Below are 14,731 nucleotides of genomic sequence, written 5' to 3' on the forward strand. Positions count from 1 at the left end.
TCTAAGTAATTTGTGTTGGTCAACTATTCAAATTTGGAGTTTTTCATCCATAGATTGGGGATTATTAGCTTGTTCTTGTAAAGAGCTTCAACCTAGACTTCGTTTTCTTAAGATTTATGGTTTGGAATTAAGTTTAATGTCACAGATCATTAATTTTCAAGTTGTGTTGGTGATTTAAGAAGCTTGTCATTGTTATTCTTGTGTTAGGCTGCAAGATTAGATAATTTCATGTTTCATTGGTGAATTTATGCGTTTGACATGTTTAGTTGAAAAACCGACACTGGGTTTATTATATGCAAAAATTGGTACGAATTTTCAAAGAAGTTTTCACCTAAATTGTGGTTGAAATAGTTTTACAAGGTTGGAATTCAGCTATGGAAACAAGATTGTGGATTTGTAAAAATCAAATTTGACAGGAGACAGAATCATCTAATGGTTTAGACGTCACGTCTAAAGCAGTTTGGTCAATCGAGTACTTGAAATTTTGGAGATGACATGACCCTTTCATACTATGCGAGCCGTATAAGGATTTCAAATCCTTAATACTGACCCATCTAAACATTAAAAAGAAAAAATTATTTGATTCCCGGTTTAAATCGGTATTTATTAAAAAAAACTAACAGTGTTATTTTCTAGTAAACCGTCTAAAAATACTGGACTCTATAAATATCTGTCGCGTTACCAAAATCCGGTTTAACTGGTTCAACCGGCCGGCACGTACCGATTTTTAACACAAACTTCTTATATTACAACTTATTTTAGTTTGCGAATAATTTGCGTACTTTAACTAAGTAAGTTTATGCTAATTTGTGAACGATGAATGTCCATTGGAAGACTATCATTGTCGAATAATTTGAGCAATGTATAGCCTTTTATTGTGAATGATGAATGTACAATATATGATTCCTTTAGTAGCGTCACGCCCAATAATAGTTATTACTAATTACAAAAACTGTCGTTCTAAAAAAAGAACTAGTTTCTAAACATATTACTTAAACCCATTTGGTAGTTCCTCATTTTTTGACATTGTGTCACGACCATCCATTTTCTCAGTTACTTCTTGTAGCTCCAATGCGAACTCTAGTCCCCAAACTACCTCCTCCATTGCTGGTCGTTCATTCCCTTCCGCATGCACGCAACTACTTGCTACCTCTCCGAACTTTCTTAAACACCCGGGTGCAATCTCACCACTTAGTTTTGGATCAATGATTTCAGCTAGTGTTCCCTTTTGGAAGCAAGTCTTGCCCCAATTTGCCAAACTCACTTGCTCGTCGCTCACATGTTGAACAATAGCAGGTCTTGCACATAACACCTCAAAAAGAACCACTCCAAAAGAGTACACATCAGACTTCTCCGTCAGTTGTTTGGTCCGGCAATATTCAGGATCGATATACCCAAAACTACCTTTCACCATTGTGCTAACATGTGTTTTGGACGGATCTTTGGAGCCTAGCTTCGACAACCCAAAATCCGACACTTTGGCAACCCAGTTCTCATCCAGTAAGATATTTGTGGACTTAACATCCCGATGAATTATTGCACGCTTTCCACAAGTGTGGAGATAATGCAATCCTTTGGCTGCCCCAATGCAAATATCGAGACGCCTTTTCCATGACAAAGTAGGTTTGTTTGTCTTGTAGAGATGCTCCTGTAGAGTCCCATTTGCCATGTAATCATACACAAGTACCATCTCTCTATTGTCTTCACAGTATCCGATCATCGACACCAGATGTACATGACGTAGCTTAGACAGCAATCCTATCTCTGTCCGAAATTCATGAAAACCCTGGCTGGATGACGGGTTGAGGCGTTTGATTGCTACGGTGGTTGTAGCGTTATCCACGTGCCCTTTATACACCTTACCAAACCCTCCACTGCCAATGATAAAGCTGTCATTAAATTCACTGGTAGCAATTCGGACTTCTTGTAGTGTAAAACGTCTGCAGCGATCTGATGGAAGTGCTGCATCGCTAGAAGTTTGACCCCATGACGGCTGATAGCAGGTGCTATTATAGGGATTGACTCGTTGTTTTCGCCGTAAAACAATAAGAAGTAAAACAGACAACAAGATTAAACATCCAGCAACAAATCCAATTATTTTGCCATATGGCGGAATCTTCTTGTTCCCTTTTACGACAGACGTGGGGCTTGGTTGTGGGAGCTTGGGACTAAGTTTCGGGTTGGGGCTTGAAAGATTATCATTCATGCTCAACTTGAAGACTTCCAAGCCATTCAAAAAAGCATCATTATATCTAGATAACTTGGAATCAGGATGCATTGCAAGCCACAGATCTTGCTTGCTTCGATGGCCATCGATATCGTTGACAAACACAATGTAATCCTTGAACACAGGATACCCGCTACCTAGAGTCCAATAGAAAACATCGGCTTCGCTCTCAGCAGTTTGATTATTAATGAAAATTCTGAAATCCACGTAATCTTTCCCTGTGTATTGTGGTATAATGTTGCAAAAATGGAGGCGGAGCACGTAATAGAAGCCAGAATCAACAGGAAGTATCCAAGTCAAATTGTACCTTTTAGCCATGTTGTCCATACCCCTCTGGGTTTGATAAACTAGCTCTGGTGCGGTATAATTCGGTGTCGCCATGGTATACATGATGGGGTTAGAATAAACATGAGTCAACCCAACCGCCGCTCCATATATGTAGCTATTATCTTGATACCATGTCCGGTACATGCCAGTATCGTCGTTACCTGATACCTCTCCCCCACCCATGTTTAGCCTGTAAATATTTTCAAGCGCGGTGTGGTTATCAATAAAGGGTCCAGTAAGAATATTAACATATTTAGGAGTCTTAGCATTGAAATACAGATTTTCAGGCATTGAAACAATTTCAATACCATTGATGAATGCATATGAGTTGGGTGAGGGAGTGAAGGTAACGTTTAGGATATGTGCATCTTTTACATAGATGAGGAATTCTTTGACAAAGTGAGGAACAGGGGGACCGTTGACTCTGGTGTTTGCTAGATAGGAGGCAGCTTGGAAAGCACTAAAGTTGGTTAAAAGAGAGTAGCCATTGGACGATACTGAGAAGAAAGACTGGTTTGCGTTAAGGTTGGCGTAGGTGGCTGGATAGAAATGTAAACGCACGAATTTGGGCCCACTAGAGACCGGAAAGGTGTAGGTGAACGTAGACGTGTTAAAGATTCGAGCGGTGGAGTAAGGGATTTTGGGTACTGAAGGATCTAGGTGGTATGGTTTGGATGGAAATGAAATGGTGGTGATGTTTGAGGGTACAAATTCAGAATGGTAATCACCGTCCCATTTGCGGTCAGAAGTTGTGGTGGAGGATGAGCCGCAGTCGAGGAGGAAGTAATCGGTTGGTTTATATGGTTTGGCTGTTACGATTGTCATGGTAGTGAAGATGAGCCAAGAAAATAGTTGTATTTTGAAGGGGAACATAGTGTGGTTGATAACTTGATATCTTAGCTTGGCTTGTATATTTGAAGAAGAGTACCTATTACTGGTTTTATATAAATGATATGAGCAAACATTCTTCCTTATGGGTTGCAGCTCAGCATGCACTGGAGTATTAACAGAATGATACTGATATGTTGTGTAGAAAAGTCATGTGTTGTGTTCTTTCATATTTATGGTTATTATAGCCTAGACTTATAAACGCGGTCTAGTATTTAATTGATCGAACATAGGGGACATGAAACATCAACTTCAAACTTGACTTTTCTTTTTCAAGGTAAACGGATGATATTATATAGTTTTATCAAAATATATAAATAAAGAAATAAACTAACAGAAAGTTGTAGGCATTAAGCAACCAAAGGACAACTCCCCAAGGGTAGACCAACCTGAAAGGTGTTAGCGGAAGCCGTTATCATCATCAACATTGTTATTGAACTCATGTTGTTCGTGCCCTTACTAAGTTTGTCCCACTATGTTTTCTAAATGTTTTAATAAGGCAACATAACTGGCCAGTAATAATAGGTTATTTTATTAGTTCCGAATTATCAATTTAACATCATCCTGAAGCTTGATGTTAATAGTTTATATGATGCGTGTTGTAAATATATATTAATGTAGACATCAATCCCGCCGTTACTCCTCACTTATTTACACCATTACTCTCACTTATGATATAACTTATGGTATTATTTGTATTCATGTGTATATTATCATAATGTGTATGTAAATAGAAATGTAATAAAATATGGACTATCCCTTCTTTCTCCTTCCCTCTATTCTATCCATCTATGATTATATTATATGTATATTCGATGCAGTTATTAGGTCGTTGTCTGGACGGACCTACAAAGTAGGGTTAGAATTCATTAGAACCCACTGAGTTTTTGGAATTTAACACAGTAGCAATATAAAAAAAGCTTGTAAGTTTAAGCAATAAATAAAATATAAGATGGGCTCATATGCACCAATTAATGGTCAAGTGATCCAGCAGTTAACGCGTTTGTTTGTAACTAAATGGACCCGGGTTTGAGACTTGTCCCTCTTGTTTTTTTCTTTTAGTCTCTTTTTTCCTTTCTTTCTCTATATCTTTTTTAACACAAATAAAAATATATAAAATCAGTGAAAGGCTGAACAAGGAAAGGTTTGCAGAAGAACAAACAAAAAAAACCCTTAAATCTATCATCAGAAGTAATCCTCAGACCTGCACCATTTTTTTCAAATTTTCATTTTGATCTTTTTTTTAATCCAATTAAATACTTGATTTTTTGATATCTTCAATATTCTTCATATGCATGCAAACCTCATACCTTTATTTTATTAAACACCAAAGCATTTCTCCTTTTCCCGAACTTTGCTCCCTCCTAACTCATTAATGTACTCGAAAACCTGTTTAATTGAGCATTTCCCCATCAAGTCCACACTGCACCAGTTTGATAGCATACCAAAATTTAGACACTTAAATTGTATGTATAGAAATTGTCACCTTAATTAGTTGTAACAATATCGCATAATATAAAGTATTTTTTTAAGTGCACTGCTGTAGCAAAAGCAGTACACCATAAGGTAGTTTCATCATATTTTAGCCTGTTAGTATCGTAAACAAAGTTACAAAGAATTTTATGAAAGGGCCCCAGTTTAGGAATTCGCCTTGGGCTCCCGAAAATGTTGAACCGCCAACCTGACCCGACGGAAAATTTTAACGTTACTTGTGAGAAATTGACCACTGAAAGAAAAAGTAAAAGTTAAAGACGAACCCACAAAACAAAACGTTCTAGATTCGTCGCGGGTTGTTGTTACACAACATAGTTTAAGATCTATAGAAAGTACTTAGCAATAGCTAGCGTATTCAATGCCTTAATGTGAAACAGTGAAAGTCTCCATGCAATCCATGAAGAAACATCACAAAATCTTTTTCTAGAGATTTGGGTGTTCTTCGGGTGTTGCTGTCTTGTTAGCTGTTCCTCACTTGGCTTTCATTCATTGAGAATTTGAGGCATTGACTTGGTCAACTGTAAATTATCTTTTTCATGCTATTTTAAAACTTTATATTACTTTCAACTTGTTAAATTGTTGACTAAAGATATTCATCAAGAATCAACTTGATGACCCTTCTTGATAGGATCAATTAAACAAACGAATAGAAATCAAATATACAAGAATAACAATTTAACGAAAATGATTTTGTATTATGAATTCCTGGAAGAAAATATGTTGTTTCTAGGCCGGCTGGAATCTTGTTTCTAACCGTCACAATGGTTCATCAATACAACGCAGCACTTCGTTTATTTTCTAACTAGTTACAACATTTACACAAACTATTAACTAATTACAATTTGCATCCTAACTTTACTAACTGGAGTTTTCCAATGAAGTTTAAATAAACGTTTGCAAACTAACTGTAAGGCCAAAATGTGACTTGCGATATCAAAGTACGAAACCGGTTATATATTTATGGTCAAGATAATATTTAATGTCTGCGAGCAAAACCGGACACGAAACGAGAGCTTCGGGACGCGCGTTTAGCTTCAACGGAGGAGAGCTTCTAGAATGTTAGTTGTTTGGCTATAAATAGAGCCTTATGTTGTTAGTTTTAGTGTTTGTTTGTATGGTGTAAACATCCACCCAAGGGGAGCTCACCTTGGGTGGGACGGTTCGTGTTTAATATACTAAATCTTTCAACCGATAACGAGATCGTTCATTTATTTTATCTTTATATCATTTATGTTCGGTCGTTTGTTTATACCGCACCCGTCTCGAGCACTTATCAAGAACAAAGCCGTTCATTGTCGGATCCGGTTTCGGGACCTACACTAACAAGATCGGGACTATTTCCAACACGGATGTCATTGACAATGGTGATGGCGGCGGTGGCGGTCTATATGGTGACCTTGAAGGAGATGGCCATTTCATTTTATTTTTATAATTGAATATATTTGGTATATAATAAAGTGTTAAATTCTCTTAAGAAATTGGAGAGACTCACTCCAATCATATATTCAACCGTAAAGCAAATTAAAGCATCACAACATTACCACAATTTAATATTAAACCGAATTCCTTTGGTCTCCAGACAGTAATTACTAATTACCACAAATGATATACCATTTCATATATCATATAAATTTATTCGAGATCCAAAATTAAACTATAAACCAAGACAACATCACCCACAAACACAAACCAAAAGATTCACATAATTATAACCAGCCAACATGACCCCTTATAATCAATCACCTGCATGAATAATCATAGAACTTGCATTTCCTACCACCAGGATCATATCTTCCAGCACAGTTTTTGCCACAAGCCGGATTGTTCTTTTGTAGAGCTTCATAAGTGATATGACCTCCGTTCCCGGCCAGAATCCGTCTATGTTCTTCAGTATCCATCATAAACTCTTGGTCTTCGTCCACCAGAAGCTGGCACTCGGCCGCAGTGCTGCCGTTGCAGGCCGCGGTCCATCCATGGCAGTCTTTGATGATGATCATGAGCATGATGATGGATAAAGATAAGATGGTAGTGGTGCTTGCTCGTCCATTGAACATCTTGGTTTACTTTGGATCAATTAATGTTTGTGATGGCTTACAATGCATTGATTATATGGTTTTAGTTGGGTGGGTTTGCCGGATAGTGACCCCCACAATAATTGAGAGGTGACTTTTTGTCCGTGGACGTAGACGTTGGTTGGTAAATAATGGGATATTTTATTATTAACTGCAGTTTAATAAATAAAATAAGCGATTACTCCATATAATAGTAACTATTTTTCTAAATTGTTTTAATCAAATCACTTATAAAATCTTTTATTTCGATCAGGTCACTAAAGTTTTATTTATGTTTCAATCTTGGATATTTTACATATATAGCAGGTAATCTAGGTTTTTTTTCATTTTTAAATTAATTTGACATGCATAATAACTTTTAAAGGTTGCGAAAATTAGTAAAAATTATGAAAAATAATTTTAAAATTCCGAAAATTTGCAAAAAATATTTTGAAATGCTGCAATAAATTGAGAAAATTTTTAAAAATTGCGAAAATGTTCAAAAAAAAAATTTTAATGGCAAAAAAACAACACTTTCTCTATAAATGTTACAACCTTTTATAAACAATACCAATTTTTTAACAAAAATATGAAAAATTATAACCCTTTTAATTATATTGTTATACAAGAACATGATTAAACAATGTTGATCGGAAATTAGAGTTAGTCCAAGTCCACTTCCATTTCAATGTCAATCCGCAATATATTAGGAAATCATTTCCAGTTTTCTTTATTCTCAACAGACACAACAGCCCATGCTAAAGGAAAAATATGATTATTCGCGTCTCTTCCAACAGCCGAGAGTAACTGACCATGATTTTTCAGAAAACATCCATCTAAACAAATAACTTTCCTACAACCATTGATCCACCCATCTTTAACAACTTTAAAACAAATATAGTAACCACTAACATAAATTTCTCCATTTGGCATCGTTTCCACGGCCATCTTCACAGTACTCCCCGGCTTTGTTTCCAATATCTCTGCTTGATAATCTAAAAGTCTTGCATAATGCTCTTTCAACCCGCCCTCATAGTCATCCAATACCTTGTCTTTTGTCTCTACCACATTGACCATGACTCACTTTGCATTGGTACTTTTTTAGGATATCTTCTTGTATTTTCCTATAACTAATTTCGGGATTTTGAATTATTTGCTTTAAATATCGTTTTGCAATCCAAGTATATGTAACAAGCGAACCCAAATAAAACTTCCTTAAGCATGTATGCTTATCATTTAGTGATTTTATTTGAAAAGAATCATCCTCTTTAATCTTAGAGGCCCAAAGCCTAAATGGACACTTCCACCCCATTCACATCGTCTTCAACTTCTTTGGTCCCACATCTTACTAACAACCTATTGTGGTCGTTTACCATGAACACCAATTGGTGACCATTTGCGACACCATAATCAGTTAGCATGTCTTTCAGTTGCGTGGGACTCTCAAATTTTATTAACACTACGGGCTTTGCCAATTTCCAATCCATATTAGGAACATAACAAGGATACACAACATCCGCATCCTCATAATCTTCATCCTCAACATCCCTTCATCCTCAACATCCTTTTCATAGTCTTGTTCACTTCCACTCAAATCTTCAACAAAACTAAGATCAACTTCATCCCCATCATCGTTGTCAAAACAAAGTAAATCCAAGAAAGGATCATGAACATCAACATCATCATTATTACGTATAGTATCTTCTAAGTTCACCCGACAAAGTAAATTTACGGTTTTTAAATGGATGAAACAAGTTTTTAAAATACTTAATAGTTTGAATCAATCCCAAGAATTTGGACTTGCCCAAATCATAATCTCTCTTCTAGTAGGTTGCTTTATCCTAAACCTGGTTCTGTGAGAATAGCAAAAGGTGAAGTTTTAACTTTGGAGTCTAATTACAGCAGTGACAAGAGCCACACTGGAGTTATGGGCCTCTTCTATATCCTTGTTGCTGACTCTACTTTGAGCTTGAATAAACCGGTTCAAGTAAGATTTCTACTCATTTTTCAAACAACTTGGTTCGGCTTATAGCTTCTCAAATTCAATAATTAGCATCCAATGTTCATAAGTTATAACACCAACTTTTTCAGTATACAAGTAACTTTAAGATTTAAAATTGAAAATAGATTTTGACCTACTTTTCAACTAATTTTAAACATAATTTTACTAGTAACAAAGTTTCATTTTAAGTATGTTTAATAAACTATATATGTTATTTTATCATCATTTCATTATTATTTTTTTTGTCAGACTCATTTTTAGTCAACCCGTATTAATATTAAACAACTTGGTTAATAGTATACAAATTAGTGCATAAATATTTACTCTTGTACCGGGTTAATATTATCAACTAATTTTACTCAAGTTGGACAAGTAATCAACCCAAATCGGTACCAATTTCAGTACCGGTACCGGTACCGAATTCGCCATCCATTGAATAAACCATTCGTGCATGCGGGTTAACAGCAAGTGAAGAACCTGCATATGAAGTAACCTGCATATGTAGACCAAAATTTTCAACAGAATGTTCATATGCAGGCTACTTCATTCAATAAACCATTTATGCATGCAAAACGGGGTGTGGTGTAAACCGTTTCAAAAATGAAACTTTAGTGACCTGATTGGAACAAAAGATTTTAAGAGTGACTTGATTGGAACAACATAGAAACCTGGTTACTATTATATGGAGAAATCCCATAAAATAACGTTAGCAGAGTGAGGGTGATGGGGGCGTCTTTGCGTTGGGGTTCACGTACTTAGGCTGTCCTCTTTCGAGGCCTTCAGTTTATCGTCGTGTAGGAAACAAGGCTTCGAAGTCTCTCTTCACAGCGTCCCACTGTTGTTTGTCGTCCCATTATATATTATGTATGTGAAAGATAGAGAGAGAAATGTAGGCCCCACCGTCCCCCCCAAGTTGCCATTTGTCCATTGTAGCACACAGTGGGTATAAGACTGGCAGGTAAATCACCACCAACCCTTTCAATGAAGGGTGTGCGAAGTCGAGTGAGGGGAGAGAGAGAGACTATGATCTTCATACACTCTTTAATAAATTTTCATTGAGTTTTATAAATATGAGGTAGCAATCCATTATTGGTTGGTTTCATTCTCCATAATTTTCGTTAGATTAGTATTTCTGAGTACCGGAAACATATACCACTTTTTCAGAAATTTAGTATCAGTATTTTCAGTACTAGTACTGATGCTATATAAAGATTAACATGTTGTATAAGTAACGCTATCGTATCGATGGATTCTATTCCCACTTTTTCAATGGTTCGGAATTGGTATTTCCAATACCAGTATGATATTTCCAGTACCAGTTCAGTACCGATACCATATAAAGATCAACATTTTGTAACAAGTAATGGTATCGTGTCGATAAATTTAGTACACACTTTTTCATAATTTTGAAATTGGTATTTCCTGTCACTATATGATACCAATCTCATCCTTAGTCTCCATACACCCCTAATACCCCCAACATGAAAGTGGAAAATATTGTAGAAAGTGCATAATTGCTAGGAAATGGAATTACATATCCCATTATGAGTCGATGAAAAGCTATAATCGAGACGATCCATGTGCAACATGCCATAGGGGATTTGGTCCAACTATAACACATAAATTCCACATTTTCACGTTGATCTACATAATTTGCATTCGTGTTGGTGTATTAGTTTTTATTAGTTTCAACTATTATCTTTAGTCCTTGCTAGTCCCAACTAATTAATGGGCTGATAACGATCCCATCTTCTATCATATTTGTTCCCAACGGTCCGTGAATAACAGAATGCTGACGCCGTTAGTTGCAGGTTGCCGGAAAAACGATTTCGATTGGAAAGCTCACATTTTTTCCGGAAAACTCAACATTTTCGTTCCAAACCCTTAAGAACCTTAGATCAAACCTTTAAGAACCTTTTTCTAGTAAAAGTCTCAATTATTAAGGTCGTCGGAACCCTAGAATTATCGTCAGAATCGGTTGATGGTGCTCAAGTGGTGGTGGTTGGTTAGTGGTGAACCAGCTGGTGGTGGTGGTGTGGTGTTCAGTTGGTGTACAGGTTGAGTTTTCCGGCAAAAAATATAACTTTTCCGGCCAAAAGTGTTTTCCGGTGACTTGCAACTAACGGCGTTAGCATTCTATTAGTCGCAGATCATTGGGAACAAGTATAATAAAAGGTGGGATCGTTATCAGCCAATTCGTTAGTTGGGACCGACAACGACCAATAAATAATAGTTTGGATTAATAAAAACCAATACACTATTCCTATTTGATGTGGTAATTTAAGTATTCCATATTTTATATGTAATTTCAAAACTGTGGCAACTCTAGGAGTAGGCCAAATTTGAAAGTCTTTCTAATGTCGTAATTTAAGTATTCCATATTTTTATTGTGAAACACACCATTTAACCAGCAAGAGTCACGATTCCCCTTGAAAACTGATGATCGTATATTATTAACAAGATATTGTTACTACACGGCGAAAATTATTAACAAGATAAAGTTACTTTGTTCTCATATGTGACTGGCTATTTAAAAACAATATTTTTAAATAAGCGACCTGCCGTTTTTTTTTTAACTATGCATCCATCTATGTCCATGACCAATACAAGAAAAGGAAAGCCAAACATTATAATTTTATAACAAATACTGTAACTTGTTATCATCAGTTTCCAACTTGAAAAGTTATAATTCCATTTTAAAGTCACCGGGTCTCCATAACTTCAAATCTCCACTAATTTTGTTTTTCTTTTTTCTTTTTTTTTTATAATTCCCATTCAGCATGACCCCTACAAAGAATTGGTGGAAATGAGCGTAGCCAAGAGATCATTTCCCACCAAGACAAAATTAAATACTATATTTTCTGGAATTCTTTTTCATCAAATCAATTGAAGGGTATGCACCCGCCTTAACATTGAGCGGGGCGGGTCAATCCACAAGATATAGGCAAGAGGCTTGAAATCAGGATGTCATGAAGACACAAAGCCAAAACCTATGCGCGTGGCGCATATCACATATGCTCATGCATATCACATATGCTCACGCATCACATATGCTCACGCATATCACATCTGCGCGTGGCGCATATCACATGCTCACGCATATTACATATGCTTACGCATATCACATGCTCACGCATATCACATCTGCGAATGAAACATCTGCGCGTGAGAATAAAGAGAAGACCTTGCGCATCCCCGGGATAGGCGCATAAAGGACAACACAACAAATGAGACAATAGTCTAATCCAAATCAGGATAAGGACAACCATGATTGTACTCATCAGACAACCTTCCAGAAGGTATCTTTTAAGGAATAAGGAATGTGCTGATGTTGACAGCTGCCAACGAAGGGTGGACAACTCAGCAAAACCCATGTGCCACCACGTGATGGCACATGGGTCAGGTAAAATACCTTGGTCAGAGAATAATCAATGAAAAAGCACCAGGTGTCCTAAGTACACGTGGCGCGAAGCAATAGGATGAGGCCAAAAAGGCCCTAATTGGGTCTGAGCCCAATCATTGGAAACCCTAATACTATAAATACCACACCACCTCCACAGTTGGAGACAGAGCAAGAAAATATATTCTAAGTCATTTCTCATTTTTACATTCTGATTTTCCTCTCCTACAATATCTTTCTCACACCGGAGGGTTACCCCAAAGAGGACCCCTCTGTCCCTTTCTGAGGGGTAAGCTCACGGTGCTGTTCGTTTTGTAGGTGGAAGAACTCGTATCTCGGAAAACCATCGGTGAAATAGCACACTCGTACCCGAGGAACGTTGATCGTACACAAGTAAGTCGATCCACGCTTCTTCATTGGCGCCATCACCTGTTACAACGGCAACAAAGTCACTATTTTCATCAGTTCTCTCTGAAAATCTTCACCATGGTTTCCGGTGTTCGAAACAGCGATCAAGTTCTGGAGGATAATGAACTTGAGGATGTTAATGAGGGACATCAGGTTCTGAGGGCGCCGCGTGACACTGCGCGCACCACCAGTAACCATCCCTTCAACACAACACCTCATGGTCAAACTGAAACTCCCCCATACGATCTCACGTTCCAAAATCTGACTGGTACAAAACAAAAAGGACCAATAGGCCCGGAAGTTGAAACCAATGACCCTAAAGAATGGCTCATAAACGAACAACGGCGTTTAATGGACAAATACAATGAGTTGGTAAAGCACAAAAAGTTAGCCGATTTAACACAAAGGCTCGCATTTGATAAACAAACCATCCAGGGAACAACAAAAAAGACGCGCGCGCTGGAAGACGGTCATTCTGTTCACACCGAACAAGCTGATATTAGTGATGAGGAAGAGGTGCACAGCATGAAGAAGACACAAAGCCAAAACCTATGTGCGTGGCGCATATCACATATGCTCATGCATATCACATATGCTCACGCATCACATATGCTCACGCATATCACATCTGCGCGTGGCGCATATCACATGCTCACGCATATTACATATGCTTACGCATATCACATGCTCACGCATATCACATCTGCGAATGAAACATCTGCGCGTGAGAATAAAGAGAAGACCTTGCGCATCCCCGGGATAGGCGCATAAAGGACAACACAACAAATGAGACAATAGTCTAATCCAAATCAGGATAAGGACAACCATGATTGTACTCATCAGACAACCTTCCAGAAGGTATCTTTTAAGGAATAAGGAATGTGTTGATGTTGACAGCTGCCAATGAAGGGTGGACAACTCAGCAAAACCCATGTGCCACCACGTGATGGCACATGGGTCAGGTAAAATACCTTGGTCAGAGAATAATCAATGAAAAAGCACCAGGTGTCCTAAGTACACGTGGCGCGAAGCAATAGGATGAGGCCAAAAAGGCCCTAATTGGGTCTGAGCCCAATCATTGGAAACCCTAATACTATAAATACCACACCACCTCCACAGTTGGAGACAGAGCAAGAAAATATATTCTAAGTCATTTCTCATTTTTACATTCTGATTTTCCTCTCCTACAATATCTTATTCTCACACCGGAGGGTTACCCCAAAGAGGACCCCTCTGTCCCTTTCTGAGGGGTAAGCTGACGGTGCTGTTCGTTTTGTAGGTGGAAGAACTCGTATCTCGGAAAACCATCGGTGATATAGCACACTCGTACCCGAGGAACGTTGATCGTACACAAGTAAGTCGATCCACGCTTCTTCATTGGCGCCATCACCTGTTACAACGGCAACAAAGTCACTATTTTCATCAGTTCTCTCTGAAAATCTTCACCATGGTTTCCGGTGTTCGAAACAGCGATCAAGTTCTGGAGGATAATGAGCTTGAGGATGTTAATGAGGGACATCAGGTTCTGAGGGCGCCGCGTGACACTGCGCGCACCACCAGTAACCATCCCTTCAACACAACACCTCATGGTCAAACTGAAACTCCCCCAGACGATCTCACGTTCCAAAATCTGACTGGTACAAAACAAAACGGACCAATAGGCCCGGAAGTTGAAACCAATGACCCTAAAGAATGGCTCATAAACGAACAACGGCGTTTAATGGACAAATACAATGAGTTGGTAAAGCACAAAAAGTTAGCCGATTTAACAAAAAGGTTCGCATTTGATAAACAAACCATCCAGGGAACAACAAAAAAGACGCGCGCGCTGGAAGACGGTCATTCTGTTCACACCGAACAAGCTGATATTAGTGATGAGGAAGAGGTGCACAGCATGAAGAAGACGCGAGATACTCATGCAGGAGGTTCACAGC

The 14,731-nt window shown here is 37.9% G+C and overlaps 1 protein-coding gene and 1 pseudogene across 1 annotated transcript; both read right to left on the reverse strand.

The window, feature by feature from the left end:
• Window positions 1–988: 988 nt before the first annotated feature.
• Window positions 989–3,617, reverse strand: LOC143628150 (receptor-like protein kinase FERONIA pseudogene; annotated as a pseudogene).
• A 3,058-nt stretch (window positions 3,618–6,675) lies between these two features.
• Window positions 6,676–6,990, reverse strand: LOC143628151 (protein RALF-like 19). The gene has a single exon (XM_077097811.1). It carries the CDS (start codon window positions 6,988–6,990, stop codon window positions 6,676–6,678), a length of 315 nt encoding a protein of 104 aa, XP_076953926.1.
• Window positions 6,991–14,731: the final 7,741 nt, after the last annotated feature.

The sequence above is a fragment of the Bidens hawaiensis genome, unplaced genomic scaffold, assembly GCF_021521415.1.
Source record: "Bidens hawaiensis isolate Kalapana, Puna unplaced genomic scaffold, B.hawaiensis_p1.1 tig00004838_1, whole genome shotgun sequence".
NCBI lineage: Eukaryota > Viridiplantae > Streptophyta > Magnoliopsida > Asterales > Asteraceae > Bidens > Bidens hawaiensis.